Raw genomic sequence first — 20,384 nt, forward strand, 5'->3', positions numbered from 1 at the left:
GCCACTGATGCGAAAGAACCTTTAATTCCCAACATAAAATGTGCAGGAAAACGTCAACGAAATCGCTAAAAGGTGCTTTGGCTATAAAAGCGTTAACGAAAGAAGGAATGGAGTAGTTTTTGTTTTCGAAGAAAACTTAACTGAACTTTTGCTAAACCTATGGAGGTAGAAAAAGTATTTTTTTCCACGACAAAGAGTTAGGTTCGTATTCTAGAACTATAATCAATACTCAAACTTGAAAATGATTTCATGGAGAGCTTTTATTCCAGAACATTACTCAAGCTTGGAAGTGCCTATTTCAGCCGCCAAGCAGCAATGTGGGCTTGCTGCGTTCCGGTTTTGAAGGATAAGCTGGTGAAAGCACAGGCACTTGAGACTTGTCAACTTGTGTCTCACGTTGACGGGTGTTGTGGTAGTGCCTCTCAGATCTCTGTTATAGATAGGCGTGTCGCTTACCACCAGAGGCACGACGTGTTCGTCCCGTCACGTGGTATTGTAAAAAAATCTATACTCAAAATTCACCTGAGTAAAGTGAAAACAGACTTCAATATAAAGGAGGAGGTTCTCAATTCGAATGTATGTTTTTGTGTATGTATGTTACGCGATAACTCTTATTTGTGAACCGATTTTGATGATTGTTTAATGACGTAGTCCCATTTAAATTTAAAGAAAATATTCCGCCTCTAAGGGTGGCCAACTCGGTGATGAATGACTTTTGACGTCGATTTTTAGTACTCTGTACTAAGATTATTAAAGAATGCTTGAGGCTTATTTTAGTTGTGCTAATATTTTAACGGTACTCAAGACAAGATAACACAGATGTAAATAATAAAGTAAACATAGATGTAAATCTATGTTTACAACCCTGAGGTCTTAGTTGCACTGGAGTACTTATAATTACAATAACACAATGGATCCATTTCAGAATATTGATCACTATAAGCATATATTTAATAATGAATATCCATATTGAATTACTTTGGATGTTGACAGACCTACTAGACCGGTATGATATGGAGGAACATAGATTTAAGCAGTGCATTAGATTCAACCGGGATTTGGTGAAAATTTTAATTGCGGGTGAGTTTACAAAACCTGACTATCGTGCTATTGTGCGTTATTGATACAAGTATGTACTTATTATATTAAAGTAAGTATAAATCCCCCAGGGGATCGTAGTAGGGGATGACGGAGGGATATTTTTCTTTAATATATAATTATCGTTATTCAATTATTGATAATTAGATTGAAACCTTCCTTTTTATGACGTATACTCTGGGTTCCCTATAGAGATTTTATTAATATCATAATAACATGAAATATCACAATTACCTTTTTTTTATTTGACACTTTCCGGAAAAAGCTTTAGTTGATGATAAATAAAAATGCCATGTTAATATATTGTAGTGTATTTATTATTTATTTTCTGGTTGTGCCGCTGTCTTTTCACTTTCTTCTTTTGTCGCTTCTGTTGTTTGTGCCTCTTCTTCATCATCTATATCGATGTTGAATCTCGACGATGATACTACTTGTAAAGGGTCTGTTGGTTCTTCAATACCAGGAATTCGGTACGCCATGACGGCTGCTCCATAATTTCCGGAGCCGATATCCCAAATCAATATCTGTGGATTTCATCAAGTTATCAGTTGTCATCGGCACAGAGCATATTGTCGTTTACTTATAGAGGACTCTCATAAAACACAAAATATAACCTACAGAAACAAGTGAATCCGAATCAACGAATTTGAAGGCTACCCACACCATAAAGTATTGTGCGTGATTTGCTACGGTCAAAGCCTTTTCAACTGGCACGAACTTATTTTCTTTTGTTCATCTATAACCACAATCACAAAATAAAGTACTCTCAGGCATTTGAGACTAGAAACATGATTTGCAGAGCTATCACAAGCTAGACACATGATTTGCAGGTTTTTGTTTCTCCGAAAACCTTTAGACTCTTATTGAATAGATTTTGTTTCATTTGTCCGAAAACACGTTACGATTTTTTTTCATTAATGTTTCACTATAGTTATACATAAAAACAAGTTATTAGTTTCCAGATTTTTATTACAGATATTAAATGTATTAGAACATGTCGCACAATACAACTCGTCAAATTAAAGCACCTCTCGTCTTTAGAAAATATGGTAAACGAGGTACAAGTTCGTTTGATCGAGTTGTAGTCCCTCGCTTCGCTCGTTCGAATCTTGCCGCTTTTTCATATACTAACCTAACCTAAACCCACAGGAGGGGTCCAATCGGCTAGGAAATGCAAACAAATTCGGTTCTGACACTCGTAGGCCGCTGTCGCGGTACGTTCGTTTCGCTCGCTCGGCTCGTGCAACTTTTTCATATACTAACCTAACCTAAACCCCAAGGACAGGTCGACCCAGCAAGGAAATGCAAACAAATTCGGTTCTGACACTCGTCGGCCGCTGCCGCGGTACGCTCGTTTCGCTCGCTCGGCTGGTGCAGCTTTTTCATATACTAACCTAACCTAAGCCCCAGGAACGGGTCGACCCATCTAGGAAATGCAAACAAATTCGGTTCTGACACTCGTCGGCTGCTGCCGCGGTACGCTCGTTTCGCTCGCTCGATTCGTGCAGCTTTTTCATATACTAACCTAACCTAAACCCCAAGAGCGGGTCGACCCAGCTAGGAAATTCAAACAAATTCGGTTCTGACACTCATCGGTCGCTGCCGCGGTACGCTCGTTTCGCTCGCTCGGGTCGTGCAGCTTTTTCATATACTAACCCAACCTAAACCCCAGGAGCGGGTCGACCCAGTTAGGAAATGCAAACAAATTTGCTTCTGACACTCGTCGGCCGCTGCCGCGGTACGCTCGTTTTGCTCGCTCAGCTCATGCAGCTTTTTCATATACTAACCTAACCTAAACTCCAGGTGCAGGTCGACCCAGCTAGGAAATGTAAAAAAATTCGGTTCTGACACTCGTCGACCGCTGCCGCGGTACGCTCGTTTAGCTCTATGGCGGACAATTCCAAATTGTCCGCCATACAATGGCATGGACGAGTGATGCCCGAGCAGCTTCCGAGCTCGTCCGAGCCCCGGATCTCTCCATTTAGTCGTGCGCGCTTCGTCCGAGTGTGCGACTTTAAAAAGAGTGACTACGTTCTTTTTAAAAATGGAGTGCTTTATAATATGAGCCATCCTAAATACTAAAAAAAAACGTATGTGTATACATTGAGGTTTCACATGACTACAAGGTGTCACACAATTGTAGCTTATACCTCTATAAGGATTATTATACTAACACTTAACAGTTCCGTATAAGTAAAATATAGTACAGGTTTCTGTAGGTTACGAAAGAATATTTCAAACCTTATCGTCAACAATGTATCGAATGTAATAAATTTCGTTGTATTTTTTAAAGCCAATTTCTTCGGCGATCTGCTGTCCTCTTCCAGTGGTGAAGATTCCCATCATACCCGGTACAAACGCGCTGGCTGCCAAACCGACGGATGACTTCAATAGCTGTTTGATCACCCCTGCAATACACAATAGCAAGATTTTTTCGAAGAATTCAGAGACGGAGCAAATAGACGTGAAAACAATGCCTGACCTGGATTCATTACATTTCTGATCAATCCGAAAAATTTCAATTTTTAGGACGGATTTTCAGTTGAAATTCTTGGCGATAAATGTGAAAGGAAATTGAACGCTAGATATTGCGTGTTATAAATTAAGTACTATTTAAATGTTTATTGGAAAATGGGGTGTTCTTGGAATTAAAATTTCTTTATTGCATACCCAGCATACCTAACTAGTTGGCGACCTCCGTGGTCAAGTGGCTTACACATCAACTTTTGTGACGTCGCCATCCCTCCCAGTTTCGATCCTCGACCGAGTCAGTGTGGAAAACTAACTTTTGTATGTTGTCTCGGGTCCAGGTGTTTGTGGTACATTCGTTGTCTCCGATTTTCATATCACAAGTGCTTTAGTTCAATAATTTGGGATCAAAGCAAATGTGATGTTGTCTAATATGTTGGTGTAACAACTTTACTGCATTATGATATGATGCAATATTATTGAGCGACGTGATTGACAAACACTTACCGTCTCGCTTGCACGACTATTATACTTCGTTTGTTAGACAGAAGGAAATTTTGGGTCCTTTGTCAGACGTTATTTTATTTAGTCATATTCCGCAAAGCATTTTAATAAATAAGTACGGTGAAACAAAATTCTCAAGTACATTGACTACTTTTATGTAATTATTATGTTTTTTACTCGTACTACTGAATATACAAATTAAAAAACAAATTTCTATCTTTACATATTTAATATATTCAAAGAATTGCACTGTAAAAACCTAAAGAAACGGTACTAACATAATTATAATCGTGTCACAGTTTTCAAAATGGCCACCGCAAATATATAACGATTTCTTGCGAAAAAATGTCAGAAAATTAAACAATGCGAAGAAAAATTATAATCTACGCTCAAATTGCATTGCGGCGGAAAGGAATGGAAACGAACATGCGCATGCTCGCGAATTCGCGGGAATTCCGCAAAAAATTTTGGCTCGTATCTAGTTTGTACGTAACACAATTGTACTATGTACAATGTCGTTACTAAAATTCGCTTCCATTCCGTTCCGTCACAATATAAATTGAGCCTGAACTCTAGAAGTATGATAGTAGTTAGCCTTAGCCTGACGAAAAAAATCACTATTATAATACTATTACTATAATATGACAGTGACATAATCGTGATAAAGAGTTCAGAGTATTTATCTTCTGCATGTTATTTGATACACAGCTGGCTATACAACTACTAGACAATACAAATATAGTGCGTAGACTACAAAGAACTAAACCTTTTGAGTTTGTGTAATTGATTATAGTGAATAAAATAAATATTAGTGCCACTGCTGTCTAGACTATGAACACACAAACAAAGTGTCTTCCCCTTAATTAGTATTAAAAGATATTGTGTCGATGGACAATTTTTTTGTGTAAGTTATTTTTATTTTAGGAAATTATGTTAAATTAAAATTGCTTATTAGTCTTGTAAAATGACTAGATTGTAATTAGTTATAAGGTTTTGTTTTGCTTTATAACAAATAAAAAATAGTGTTATTTGACATTTTTTACCCTAAGCTGAATAGATGGCGTATATTAAATTAAAAACTATGAGCAAAGTCATAATTTTATGTGTTAAGGAAATATTTGACTCTGCAATCCATTCTCCATACTCACCTCTATGTCTATACCGATGTTTTACAGCCATAATATATATCTTCAAATATCTTCTACATTTCAGAACCTCGAATACATTCACCGGGTATTCGACCTCGTTGTAATACTTCATAACAGCTGAATAGAGAGGGTTGTACGTAATCTTCACGCGGCTGAATGTACGGGAGAATGCATCTGAAGAGGACGTTACTACTGTAATGCATGAGTTAGTTTGACTGGTGGTAAACGGTATTTTGTGCAATGCAATTAGAAAAGAGATCGTCCAAGGAAGTACTTCCACCTTACCTATTTCTGCCGCCAAGCGGTGATACGAGCATTACTGCGTTTCGGTTTTGAAGGGTAGGGGTGCTGGTGAAATTACAGGCACATGGGACTTCTCAACTTATGTGTCTGGGTGACGAGCACAGTGACAGAGCCCCTCAAATCTTTGTAGTTTAATCAACTGAGTGACACTGCAACTGTTATGGGCAGGCGTGTCGCTTACCGACTTGTCTGCCCTGTCGATTGGTATCATAAAAAAATACTACTATAATGCATGAGTCAGTTCGAATGCCGGTAACCGGTATTTTGTGCAGTACAATACTCGAAAACCGGTATTTTGTGCAGTACAATACGTATGTCGATTTTTGCGACACAACACAAAATACTAAGACAAATAAACATAAAAGACAAGACACAACAGGCGATCTTTGGAGATCGTGTTAGCATAGCCAGTGTCAAAAATGATCTCATGAATATTCAATATTGCCCGAGAGCTCATCATTATTTCAATTAATTCGAGGTTAATTTTATTGAGACAGGGAAAACTTTTGTTGAGAAATTCGGAATTGTTTTCAGATAAACCTTATCTTATTCATTAGTAATAAGGTTGAGTTTTATCTAGTTTAAATCTTGCATATTTTTTAACGCCGATTACTGGACTTAATCAGTGATTAATAAATAAATACTTAACCAGTGATTAATTTAAAGATTAAGTCAGTAATACTTGATGGTTTACTCTAAATAATAGCCGACTATTAAAAAAATCCGTATAGTTAACATTCGATTGTTTATACGTAGCAAACAAACAAAAACTAATTGATTGATACTGCATAGGAAAATGCACATGACTTCTAATATTTCCTTCCATTGTTTTCCGTCATTTTTAAAGTATATTACAAATTAAATCTGAAAACTACACATGGTGAGTTCACACGGCGCGCGGCGACGCATGCGCATCGGACAAGAGGCCAGAAGACAAAGCGGGGAGACTGTGGTGCGTAAGAAAGGTTTACGTTGCACCGCATTGCTCGTGTGACATTTAGTGCATTGAAATAGCGTTGCGGCGACGCAACGCACCAGCAGCTTCCGTGTGGCATCGCTCTTAAGGTCAGGCACACACACGCAGTACAGAAGGCGGGAAAAGCGTACGGGTGCGTGCCACACAGCAGTCTCACGCGTAGTACGCGACAGGACAGCGGCACGAAGGCGGCCAGTGTGACACACAGATTTTAACGGAAGCATCATATCGCTATCGGATAATAATTAAGAAGAAGCTTCTGCTTTTATCTGCGTTACGGAAACAACGCAAAAGAAATTGGGTGCACGATATCAACGTTAGAATCTTTTTGATCAAATGAAACTTAATAAAAACCACTCAAGAGTTGTAAAAAAAATACAACGTGCAATCTCGGTGGAAATCCGTTCCCGGAGCGCGCCCGCCCGCTGCCGCTCTGTGTGGACGATTGCATAGAATCATAGAACTCAATGGAATATAGTTTTGCATTCTCTACGGGCCTGTCCTGCACCTGTTTGTCATAGCGTTCGGCCCCGGACCGCGCCAATGTGGTAGGGTGCAACTCACACATTACAAAAATTTACGGACCAGGAACGCTCCCGCTAGCGGCTCAGTATGGCCAGATAATTACGGGCTGCGGCAGTATTCGCAAGATTAAAAAAGGCTAGATAAAAAAAGTCGGTCTCCTTTTTTCATAAACGTTTCATAAACTTATTTCTACATGAGCAGAAAAAAGTGAACCATATTTCTACTGTAATTTCCATTAATGCCTAATTAAGCGTTTTAGTGGCAAAATCTCTGTCCAATGTTCTCTTTAACGTGTTACAATGCTTTCAGCTAATTACTGTTACCGTAGTGCCGGTTTCTCTGTCGGTAGTAAAATTGGGACGTGATGTGAGAAGAAATTACTTAATTTTTAGCCCACTGCAATAATGGAGATTTTTGAACGTACATTAGAGCCATAACCGCCGATGTACCATAAGCAACATTTTTACATATACAGCGTTTTACATTGCAAGTGGTGTTTTAAACTACAACGGACAAGGACCCGTCGACATTTCCCACCAAAATTACATCAAATAGAAATTATAGCAAAAGCTAAGTGTATCGTTAGCTCAACTGTTTTTTTTTTATATATTTTAGTGTAACCGACAGAATCACTATTAAAAATTAAAACGTAAGCGACCCCACTTGTTATCGCAACAGACATAGTAATTGACAATTTCGTTTTACTATAAACGAAGTGGCAGTGGTTTAATACCTTGGCCGCGGCTTACTCGGATCTGAGACCGACCCAATACCGGTACTAATGGACGATCAAGCAAGTTTTTCTTTTTATGACTAGACGAACAAGTCGTGCGCCTGATGGTAAGTTACACGCCTGTCCATAACAGTTGCAGTGCCACTTTGGGTTTTAAAACGCAAAGATCTGAGAGGCACTACCACTGCACCCGTCACTCTGAGATAGAAGTTGACAAATCCCATGTGCCTGTAATTTCACCACCACCCATATCCTAAACCGGAACACAGTAATGCTGACATTACTGCTTGGCCGCAGAAATAGGTAAGATGGCAGTACTCCCCTGGACGAAATCTTTCGCAAGGTGCTACTGTATGCTGAAGTTTGTGCTTCAGACTCAATAGTAGGGCCAAACTCAATGTCATGCACAGATCTTTAGTAGCAGTAGAGCCCCTTGTTAAAAAATTCATCTAGGGAAGTACTGCCAGCTTACCTGTTTCTGCCGCTAAGCAGAAATATGAGTTACTACCGTATACCGGTTTTGAGGGGTAAAGGTGTTGGTAAAAATATATATATAGGCAGATGGGACTTGTCAACTTATTTCTCAGGGTGACGGCCGCAGTGCCCATTAGATCTATGCGATTTAAAGTTCTTGGTGGCCCTGCAACTGCAATGTATATGCGTGTTGCTTACCACCAGGCGCATGACTAGTACGTTCCGTCACTTGGTATAATAAAAAAAAATACTCGGGTTGTATATGCTTGGAAACAAAGTCGGAGGCAGACCTCTCATTAAGGATGCCCAGCTTTTTGGCTGCAGTTTGTGCTTTGGATTCGATATTAGGGCCAAAATGAAGATCTGCGTTCAAAGTCATGCCAAGGACCTCCAGGCACTCAAATTAAGTAATTTGAAAAAAAAAACTTAATTTGAGTGTACAGATAAGATAGTAAGTGTGTGTCTATAAATGGACGAAATAGAGTTAAGAAAACTTTAAATCCTCATTGAATTTCAATGTGAATGTCTCTTATCCGTTTTCTATTCACTATTCGAAATCTATTTGCGATATCGATTCGAATAAAACTCGATTCGACTGTATCGATGCCTACGATGTTAGGGGGCGGATTCTTTGAATGCTCCGAGCCTAAATTTTTACTGCACCCCGTAAAAAGAATTTCGGATTCAGCTGTTGGATTTGAATGTTTATTCTAAGTTTTGAGAGCAAAGCGTTTTAATTTTGAACAGAGTAATGTAAATTTCATTCTTTAATGTATTAATGAAATATTATTATAATTAATGATTGGGCTTATTGAGTTTCATACAAGACGGACTGATCTAGTCGTATTGTAATTTTATAAGTTTTGTAAAAGTGCTGTTTACTATAATATTATTGAATATTATCATGTTTTTATACCTATGATATTCATGGCCATGACAAAATTATCTATGGATTTAAGGTTGTGACTTGTTATAATTACCGAATATTATGCGATCATGTGAAAAATTTATTCCGCCTACAAACCTAATGCTACCAACAATGATCAAATAAGTACACTCTCTACCTCTCACATTTCATACCAAGTGCATTGTACGTAAATTGGATTCCAAGTAGTCGATCGGGATCGGTCTATATTAGGGGAGCATTGAAGAAGCCTCGATCCGACTCCAACGTAAGGTGGGCGGCGCGCCTCTGCTTTGTTTTTTGCTTTTAGATTGTTAGATTATTGTCCTTTATGTTATGGTTTAGGGGCTAAAGAAACTAGCGTTGTAAGCCCATATTAGATTTCCCTTTTACCTACGCTTCTGTACTCTTCTCTAGGTCTCCACGCAAGCATCCTTCTACTGCGTCTGTGGTTTTGTCTAGAAGATGTATGTCCTGCGTATATATCTTCTCCGGATCCTGTGTTCCTGATCGATGGTGGAGATATACCCAACACAGGCCGTGCCATAGCTCTCTGGTCTATGGTCTATTAAATAATTATCTAATAATAGAGAGCGAGAGAGATGAGTAAATTCATTTAAAAAAAAAATAGTTATCGGAGTAATCAAGTCCGCAAAACTCGGTTGGCTGGGACATCTCGAAAGGATGCCAGCTCATAGGGCGATGAAAAGGGCTTACATTGGACATCCTACTGGTCGACGATCGGTTGGTCGACCCAAATTTTGGTGGACGGACGTAGTTCTGCCTGCACGCAGACAATTGGGAGGGGATCGCACAAGGCAGGGTGCTCTCGTGCGAACTGGTATCGAAGGTCAACATTCACCTCGAATCACTGAGCCAGCGGAGTTAATAAGTAAACAATAATCTAATAATTTGTTTGCTTATTTCACTGCATTCATAAACACAAGTTTACCGTAACAAAAGTATATTAGACCGTGGCTTGTCACCATGTCTTGTCGAGGACTTCAGGAACTTTGTCTTGAAGATGTTGACAATCAAACACGAACTCCCAATTTTGAACCATTCCCTTTTTATTACTGATACTAACGACTTTGATTGGCATAATAATGCCACATGTGGTTGATCGTACACCTAAAGTGTTTCATCACGTAAAAAGTCATAGAAATAACATGACCTACAAGAAACAATTTTATGTACATCGACAGCTCCAATAAACACTACGCCAACTTTACTTTTTGCTTATTTTCTGTTATTTTTGTAAACAGCCATATTTATTTACAACATTACGCTTCCCGAATTTAGTGGAAAAAAAACAAAAAATAAAATTTGAAAAAACCAATAAAACGAATTTTATGAAAAAAAGAAACAAAGAACAAAACAAAAACAGGACAGGTCCAAAATTTAAGTCGGCGTAGAGTTCATTGGAGGTATCGATATTCGAAATTTTATAACTCTCCTATTTAACTATAAAAAAGTTAGGGACTACTTTTGTTCGCTGAATCTTTTTAATCCTCTCTCCTGAAAAGTTGTAAATTTGGAGATATGACCTTGTTACACCATGGTTGCGATTTATTTGAAGTGTATAGTATAATGCAACTTACTCTTTTCCTGTATCCTCATAATAAGAAGACCAACCAGCTTGTCTGTGCCTTCCTTGATGACCGCAATGGACATTTTGTCCTTCATCCAAATACGAGCGTTGTGGATGAACTCATCTGTTCCTTCTTTGTCTTCTATTATTTTCATGGATCTATAGGTTATCTGTAAGATTTGATGATTAACAGTAAATGTTTAAGTAATCATAAAAAATGTTTTCGCTCCTTAAATACTGCCACCTTGCCTATTTCAGCCGTCAAGAAATAATGTGAGCATTACTGCGTTCCGGTTTCGAAGGGTAAGAGTGCTGGTGAAATTACAGGCTCGTGGGACTTGTCAACTTATGTCTCAGAGTGACAGTGCCCCTAATATCTTCGCGATTAAAAGCTCTGAGTGGCACTGCAACTGTTATGGATAAGTGTGGGACTTGTTCGTCCCGTCACTTGATATTATAAAAAAAATTCTAAATGAAAAAATCAAGATCTCTTTCTAGAAGCATCTACGACACTTTTCCATCCCCCATATCTTTACCACTGTTTAGACCGACAATTTAGATTTTTTTCTTATAGCAACATATTATATTAAAAAAATATATTTAAACGAACAACGCCTTGTTACGCCAAAGTACTGTTTTTTAAATTTTCTTAAAACACACCTAGAAAGCCTTGTACCTAATATATAAAAGTAACCCCGTAAACCGAAACGTGCTTCATCATAAAAAACTTTTTCAAAGAATTTGATTTAATTAAACGCTGGAAAACTGAATAAAGGATAGAAATTGAAAAGTTACAATGTTATTATCTTAATAAACTTTGAACGAGGTTTATTAAAAAATCTCGAAGATTTCTTAAATATTCCGAAGGCTGGGGTGAAAAATAGGGTCTCAGTGTAAACGATTTTGTATTAACTTCGAGGCTAAGTTTTAATTTGCGTTCTGTCCAAAAATAGAACATCTTGGTCCACTTGTTCGAATATTACAAATCGTCGTCTTAGAGTGAAAACCCCGTATGTGATTTCTACGTATTTTTTCTGGACGAAGATAAAAATGTGATGTAAAATATAGATAAAAATGTAGTGTAAAATGTAACAAACGCCATAATGTTTGTAGTTTTTCTTCAAAAAAATCAGTAAAAACGAACTGTGTGAAAACGCGTATGCGAGGTTTTCACTCTAAGGCAACGAAATATACAAATCAAACGCAAAAAGTCCAAAAAAAATCCTGAGCGTAGCGAGGGTTACAAAGCAAGAGACGCAAAACAATTTTGCTGCCGAGAGAAACACACAACTTTTGAGCTCACTGTAGCGAGAAAAATTATAGATGAAATCAAAACAGCTGAACTATAACAAATTAGTTTTAATAAACAAAATTAGTTATCGTTGTCAATTTAATGTCAACATAAATATAACCTCGTGTTTTGTCTTTGTCCATAGGATGATACAACTGATCATCGTCGCTTGAGTGCGTTCCTGGCAATCTCGATATAAAACGTGTATCTTTCAACCCGGACACTGGCAGAATTATCCTCAGTGGGACAGAAGCCAAAACAAAAAATAAATGTACGATAAATTGCGTAGTTGAATGTGTCATTATGTCATTTTTTTCCTCGAAAGAAAAAGTTCACCGCAGTCCATCGTCAAGTTCGAATTTCAAAAATCTTTAGCGCGCAGCTTTCTAATGAAAAAGAAAGCCTTGCCGAGCTATTGAGGTGAACATTAGTTTTATAGAGATCTCTCATCCTCCGTGACAGTCACACAGCATTGAGAAATAATTTATTTAACTGCAATTTAGAATTTACAATCTATTTTGTGTGTGTGTAATTTGTACCCTTGATATAATAAAACCACATTTGTGATCATACAACGAACTTTTAACATATGAAAGTCATAGAAATAATGCAAAGGACGTGAAATAATTGAAGTATAAGTTTTATAACACTCCCATTTAAGCATAAAAGTTATCAACTAATTTCCTTCATATAATCTTTAAACGCATCTCCTGAATAGTTGTCATTCTGCCGATGTGAGCTTCATAATTTCGTATGTACATAATTTTTAGTTATATAATTTTTTCACTTCTCATGCTCTTAAAGTTCATATTTAAGCTGTGTGTAGGCTGCATAAAATAGGATTTTATGCTCTAGTGCATAAAATAAAATCGTTGTTTAAGACCGAAGCAACGACAGGCGTCATTGCGCCACCAGCCACGCACTCTAGAACTTTATACCACAAAATTAAAAAAGTAGGCAATAGTAATTGTAATAAGTTATAAGAAATAAAAATAAATGCTTGTGAAATATAACTGAGCATTATGTAGTCCGACCTGAGTCACGAGTAGAACTGACATTCAATTTTAATTAAATAATCGTTTATTTGTAATATTGCTGTTTAATTTCCTCGCAATCGAAGTGAAAAGCAGAGTGTATAACTCGTTCATAAAACCCATTTTAACCTTGACTTAAGTATCTACCCACTGGGTGGATATACTCGTCTCGGGTAAAATGACACGTTTTATGCACTTGCTGTACAATCTACTATTATGACTTTCCTTTGTGATAACAGTACTTTTCAAGTATGATCACCCGTGATCGGAATACACGGAGTTAATTTACATAAAGTATGAACGTTTTTTTATTATGGACATACCCATTTCGTCATCAATACCTATTAAATTTCTTGTTTTACTGTTTATTTTCTAAACATTAAAAAATTATTAAATGTTTATTTTTTAAATGGCTAAAATATTTGAATACCTAAGTAAGTACCCATGGAAATACAAGTACAATATTATTTTTTGAGACAATCATTTGTAGCAAATACTTAATAGGAAATATTAATTTGTTGCCGATGTACTCAAGTGTCAACAATTCAAAGTCAATTAATCATTGATTCCATAGTTAAATTAAATTTAGACTTGAAAATGTCACGTTTTAGCTACTGCTCGTTCACTATGCTGACTATTCTCTCTCCTGAGAAGAATGAGGATAAAACTATATGAATTGCTCTTTTCAAATAAATTTAAATGCTATGGAATACACTTTGAATGAAATTTGCATGGAATTTAAAGCCATGTCGTCTTTACATACATGTTTATGTAACACGTAGCCTTTAATTTTGTATTAAAGTTTTCAATTAAAATATTTTTAATGGAGGTTTTATTTAAACTTAATATTTACTAAGATAGTGTTATTAGTATTTCATAATCTTAATAATAGGGGTTTAAATATGAAATTGCCGATTTATTTTACTGGCCACTTTAAATTAAAATTAAACCTGTATGGTGTCCGATTTCAGAGTGAAACGTTTTTCACACGAAAAGTAAAACATGCTTAACTTAAAAAACATGATATTTGATTGTTCGACTTTCAATTGTTTTTACATTCAGCTTTTAACGTGAAGACAGATACAGCGAAAATCTGAGTACCTAATTTTCGAATATGAATTTCCACATGGAGTTAACGTAGCAGAAACTGTCAATGCTGTATTTGGAGAGGATACGGCATACGCAAATACGGCAAACGCCGGCAATACGGCAAATTACGACTTGAAGAAAGAACCACGAGGAAGACCAGTCACAAATGTAAATAACGTTAATAACGCACACACACTCAACATAGCCCCGCACTAGGGAAACCCTGTGTCGCGGGTGCCATGGGCACATACATAGACAACCACAAATTACACCCAAACTCACGAGAGAAATAATTGTAGGCCATACAACTATTTCTCCCGGCCCGGGAAACGAACCTGGGACCTCTGCGTGGCAATCCGGCACGGTAACCGTTCGGCCACGGAGGCAGTTGAATTGAAGGTAATGATGGAAGCCGATCCGTATCAAACTACCACGAAACGTCATGGTTTAATGTTATCATACCCACAATATGACATATGGCGTTTAAATAATGACGACGGAACTCGCAGCAAAACAGCTTCACCGTTATTGCTCTATGATAACGCAACACCTCACACTGCTTGAGAAACAGTTTTACTACTACAAGACCTGCAGATATAAATTATCCATTATCCTACATATTCGTCGGACCTCGCCCCGACCGACTACCATTTTTCCCGCAATTTGATTTTTTTTTGTATGGAAATAAAATTCCCAGGAAGCAGTACAAAAATCCCTTCACACAGCTGTGGAGTCCAGGTCTCCAGAGTTCTAACGCAAAGGTTTAAATGACCTTCCGATTACATGGCAGAAATGTATAGACAACAAGGGAAAAAAACTTTGATTAAACAAATATATTTAATCTTAAAAAAAATTGTTTTAATTTTTCAGTGCGAAACGGCAATTTCATACTTTAACCCCTAATATATTCACGGGGATCTTATTGTAAAGACGTATACAGTTCCCCATCGTTCACGAAATCACTTTTTTTTTGTTTGGACTTAGATCTAAACTTTATATTATGGATATCTTTTTTTCTTAATGTAATTATGTATATTTTTACGGGCATATAAAATATTTGAGTAAATGTACTATGAGCCCACCAGTCTCCTTAAACTTTTCTCTGAAAGAAAACCCAACAGCCTAAACGGTACACAGAACGAACCGCTCGTTTTTGGAATACAAATATGGTTTGTATGTCTGCCTAATAAATAATGCACATATACAAATATAATCAGTTCCGAGAAATATTGGGATTTGTAGAAGGAAATGTCCACATTATTCTTTAGTTTAGCAAAATTAACTCCCTGAATTCCGATCACTGATGATCACATGTGACTTTACTGTACTAAGGGTACGTAATAATGAATATTGATTATGAAGCGTTATATTAACTAACACGAGAATAACTTCTAGTGCTCGAGCAAATATTGAGACTGCGACTTTATCGTAATTTACTCCACCGGATTGTTTTTCGGTCACTTTTTCTTCTCGCGAAATTTCTTAATTAAACAAATTAACATTTTGGAGCCATTTCATATTTTACAGTTAGTTCTTTAATTAAAACAATTCAGGGTGAAGTTGAACGTAGCTGAGAAATCTAGTTTGTTTCGTTTTGCTTTACATTGTAGCTGAAGTGTAATTTTTAATTATAAGTCCATATTTTTAACTGTTACAAAACAGTATACTCCAAAAAGTCAACAAAATCACATTCGTATCCGAATCTCTAACTCTGAGTATGAGTGCGAAATTCAGTTTCTTTTTAAATTTTATTAAAATTTACCATGAGCTTTTCAGTGAAGGAAAACAACGTGATGACACCTGTACGCCTGTAAGAATGTTAACAACTCTTTTTTTTTTTTTTTTTTTTTTTAAATTTTACCGTTACGATCTATTTAATGAACCCAAAAATGACGCTATTAGTTCAGGTGTTGGGTAACCCCACAGACTGTCCTGCTGCGTTGCCTTTTTCCAATAATGTCATCGAATACAGACAGTAAATCAAATTTCAAGTTGACCAAACGAGTGGAAGAAAAATATAATTATTTCTTCTTTCTTTCTAGGTATATCATAAATTCGATATCATCAATTTCATCAATCAATGATGTCCGGTGAAAAGAACATTTTCTTTGAAAAAACAAATATATTTAAATCCGGAAAAATAGTTTCATTTCCTATGACGTGTAACAATCGCGAAAACCTAAGAACTCGATAGAACCTTTTCTATCAACGCCCACTATTTAGGGTAGCTCTTCCCATGTCTTGCTCGCGTAATTGAAATTTAAATACGTAAATAGGTAATTGGGTTATGTAGAAATAACTTACCTAGCCAATTACTACAAAGTACTTATTAATACGTATGACTTACGATTAAAATAATTAAGTCTATGAATCCTATTAATATTTATTGCATGGTAATGATAGACAAGAAGAAACAAAATTATAAGATTTTATTTTATATGAATTTATTGCAAACTAGAGGTTTAAGCATAGGGTCTTAAAAATGCCAATAGAAATATGTAAAAAAAATCTTTTTCTATATAATATCCCTCTACTTGAATACACTTCTTACATTTACCATAAAGGACTTTTAACCCAGTGAAAAAATCGCCGTCTTCGCCTTCGAAATGCTCGTCTACAGCCGCTTTCATTTCTTCATCACTCGAACATCTTTGGCCTTCATTGACCTACCAACAAAACGTCAATGTTGGCCTCGGAGCTCCTTTTTGAAATTGGAGAACAGGAAATATTCGCTGGGGACTAGGTCTGGACATGGTCTGGACTGTAGGGTGGGTGGTTGATTTCTTCAAATCCTATGTCGCCGATTCGTTCCTTGCTAATGCTTATGGCTTCAGCTATCTGCCACAACTTGATTCGCCGATCTTCTGGAACAATTTTTTTGGATATTTTCGTCGGTAACGGCAGTATTTGGACTTCCTGACCTGGGATCCTCTTCCAGCGACTCCCTGCCATGCTTGAATTCTCGACTCTAACGACTCCAAATGATGGGCCAGAATCTCCATAAATTGTCATCTCAACAGACATCTCTTCAAATATTTCCATCGGCGTTTTATTCTACTTTGTGAGGAATTTTATAACATCTTTGTACTCCAATGTCGTACAATGCGCGGGTGACTCAAACATGGTGACGGTTATGGTTCAATTACTAAAAGCGTAATGATGCTAATGACATGAAATTCGGTATATATAGGTACTACTTATGATATTCGCAATTAGTGACATACACCGCAAGTCATTAGTGACACTTAAAGGTACTTAGGCTCAAAACTTTTCAGCCGCCGCTCGTATCAAATTCAATATCAATTTACGATTTTGCACTTTATGTACTATTCAAACTCGAATGTTTTCAATCTCTCCCTTGAAATAAAAAAATATCATTAGGGATGTCACAGTTTTATAAATAATAACTAGTAATTTTTATGTTACTTACAAATCACTTAACTGTTATTGAACTTAGTCATCACAAACATGATTTCAAGATTAATCATATCAATAGCTTTTGTTTGTTGATATTTATTCTACATCGAATTTGGCTATAATATAAATGTTTTTATGTACCATTAAAGTATAATCTCATATTTATTCACCGCCAGCAACATCTTAGTAATTTGATCGCCAATTTGTGAATTATAGAAATAAAAACTACTTAAACTACTAAAAATAACTTTACAAGAATTAAGGTGAATATGAATAAGTTCAATTTTTTTTCACTCACTCATAGCCCCGCACTAGGAAGACCCTGTATCGCGGGTGCCATGGACACACACATAGACAACCACAAATTACACCTGAACTCACGAGAGTAATTAATGTAGGCCATACATATATTTCTCCCGACTCGGAAATCAAACTCGGGACCCCTGAGTGGCAGACCAGAATGTTACCCGATTACCCGTTGGGACACGGAGGCAATCTAAATTATTTTTTACAGTACTGAGCCTCTTAAACTCCGTCTAAGTAGTAAGACTGCCGCGTTACATAAACTAAGTCAAAATTAAAAAAAAATCTTACTAGAAAAATAATTATTTTCCGACCTCTTCATTCAGATAGTGCTTCTTTAAGAACTTGGCAGCCTCGTCGTATCTCCGATCTTGCAGATCCTCGAATCGAAGACCGATTGGCATTCTGCCCCACACTGAAGGCGCTTTGATGCGGTCCTCTAGAGCCTTCATCTTGTTCACTTCCAACGCTGCCCCAGACGCCATGATTTAACTGGAAAAATAACTTACATCATTCTTCGTCCACCCAACATACGTCTCAGGACATAGTCCGGTTGAGGACTTCAAGAGTTTTTCCAAGAGTAACGAACCTTCTTCGACTTGCATCGCTCCATCACGATGCTTCACCTGCCTTCTTCTTCTGCCTAATGGTAAACATTAGTGAAAGGTATAGTTGATTTTGTTAAGAGTCATCTTTCGAAAAAGAATAATATATAAAGAAATTCCAGCTTTTTAGTTGAAATTTATATTTTTGTAATGAAATTAAAAATTAAATTGGCTTAAAAATGTTTTTTTAAAAGTCATTCACTAATGATGCAAGAAGGAAGTCATACCAAAATGAGTTTTACGACTCACATGTCAAAGTGTAGGTTTGCTAGAGTCAGAGTTCAGTACAATAATGCATTTCGTGCTATGCATATATTCTTTTTAAAATCACCACCAATATTATACAATAGACAGTAGAGCAATTCCCGCCTATTCGGCGTATCAATGCCTACACTTCACTCGAAGCGTAGGGTTGTGACATTATTATTTTACTGCCACCTTACCTATTTTTGTCGCCCAGCAGTAATGTGAGCATTACTGCGTTCCGATTTTGAAGGATTAGGGTGCTGGTTAAATACAGGCACATGGTACCTACAGTCGTTCGGTGCCCTCACTTAGGTATCCACTATTTGTACTAAGTCACCGACAACGTACCGACTGTATTTGTCAACTTTACAACGTTACGGACGTTTGACTGCAAGTGAGGGTGCCTACAGCTCCTTTACCTATCTCAAAAATAGGGAGGGTGCTGTACGTGCACTTGGGATGGCTCACCTAAGGCACTAGCCTTACAGAGAACTGGGTGAAGTCCGTGCAAACAACTGTGGTTAGGTTAGGACCTGGAGGCCTACCACGACCTCTTAAAACAATATTGCTTTAGCCTTACATTGACTTTTCGTACCATGACGCGCTTAAAGTAAACTTATTATAATGTTAAAACTATGATGTTTTATTGGCAGCTTTGTAACTCAGTTCACTCAGTTCGTACTATGACGCCACTTTAACATTAAAGTAATGTTGTTCTTATATCAAATTTAGCAATCTTAAAATAGTTACACGGATGCAATGGAAACAACATAATTTTCGAATTTATTGTCTAAATATTGATTTGGAATGATTAAAAGTTAAGTTGAACTTATTTATTTACATATATCTCTTCAATATTTTGTATATTTTTTTATTTAATAGTACAGAAATAAATACCTGGTTAAATAAAAATACGCGATGTTTATTTCTTAAAATTATAAAAGCGATATCTATATGCTCCTTGACGACACTAACAGTTGACACTAGACTATAAATCCGATGTTCACAACGTAAACATCAAGACTCAGCTTGTTTTAATTATTTTTCTTCATGAAAATGCGGAAAAATAGTTGAAAACAACGTAATTTTAATAGATTTCATTTTTACATACTTTTCTTTTTTTAGCAGTTACAATTCTCTGAATGTAAATAACATTAAGTGGGTACTTTAACATTATACTACGATAGGATGATTTGGAAAATCGAAAAAGGTAGAGATGGCATTATACAATTCATGTAGCGTACTTTCATCATTCGTTCTTTCAGTCACTTTAGCAATAATAAATTACTTGGTTCATAGGTTTGTAATGGTACGAATATGAGTAATATTATATTACTATATATAAGCTTACATTGAAATAAGATTGTTTTTTGAAAGGTTATGGTAGGCACCCAGGCTTAGATGGTCCCTGCGCTGGCATGCTCGCGTCAGGTTATAGTGCTCTTCTCGTACACCCTACGGGTCGGTAGAGAGTGTCACTATAATCAAAACTAATGTAGAAATATATAATAATAATAATAAATTTATTCAAATTAAACATACAGCACCTAAACTAGATGACTACAATAAGGTACAATTCGATTGTATGGGCAGACAAAAGTTGAACCATCGTAACCTATTCTAGGTACAAAACCTGTGTTAATAGTGTTACGAAGATTCTCCGTTTTGGCAAAA

The 20,384-nt window shown here is 36.7% G+C and overlaps 1 protein-coding gene across 3 annotated transcripts; it reads right to left on the reverse strand.

Annotated features, from left to right (window-relative positions):
• Positions 1-1,406: 1,406 nt before the first annotated feature.
• Positions 1,407-20,184, reverse strand: LOC113227416. Of its 3 annotated transcripts, none has more exons than XM_026460330.1 (7): positions 20,062-20,109; positions 18,449-18,502; positions 18,174-18,351; positions 10,736-10,895; positions 5,220-5,393; positions 3,340-3,506; positions 1,407-1,622 (listed from the first exon to the last, which is right to left on the reverse strand). In XM_026460330.1, the coding sequence occupies exons 3-7, from the start codon at positions 18,342-18,344 to the stop codon at positions 1,416-1,418; spliced, it is 879 nt and encodes a 292-aa protein (XP_026316115.1). In that variant the 5' UTR covers positions 18,345-18,351; positions 18,449-18,502; positions 20,062-20,109; the 3' UTR covers positions 1,407-1,415. The 3 variants fall into 3 exon arrangements, with proteins under 3 accessions (XP_026316115.1, XP_026316116.1, XP_026316117.1); XM_026460332.1 differs by having other exon boundaries at positions 1,432-1,622; positions 3,345-3,506; XM_026460331.1 differs by lacking the exon at positions 18,449-18,502 and having other exon boundaries at positions 20,062-20,184.
• Positions 20,185-20,384: the final 200 nt, after the last annotated feature.

The sequence above is a fragment of the Hyposmocoma kahamanoa genome, unplaced genomic scaffold, assembly GCF_003589595.1.
Source record: "Hyposmocoma kahamanoa isolate Upper Pololo Valley unplaced genomic scaffold, ASM358959v1 210, whole genome shotgun sequence".
Lineage (NCBI taxonomy): Eukaryota > Metazoa > Arthropoda > Insecta > Lepidoptera > Cosmopterigidae > Hyposmocoma > Hyposmocoma kahamanoa.

Coding starts and splice junctions, on each gene's coding strand:
- LOC113227416 (XM_026460331.1), bottom strand. CDS start 18,344: ATGGCGTCTGGGGCAGCGTTGGAAGTGAACAAGATGAAGGCTCTAGAG. Junction 10,896..18,173: donor AGCACTATCTGAATGAAGAG/GTCGGAAAATAA, acceptor CAAATCTTACAG/ATAACCTATAGATCCATGAA. Junction 5,394..10,735: donor TATGAGGATACAGGAAAAGA/GTAAGTTGCATT, acceptor CGTCCTCTTCAG/ATGCATTCTCCCGTACATTC.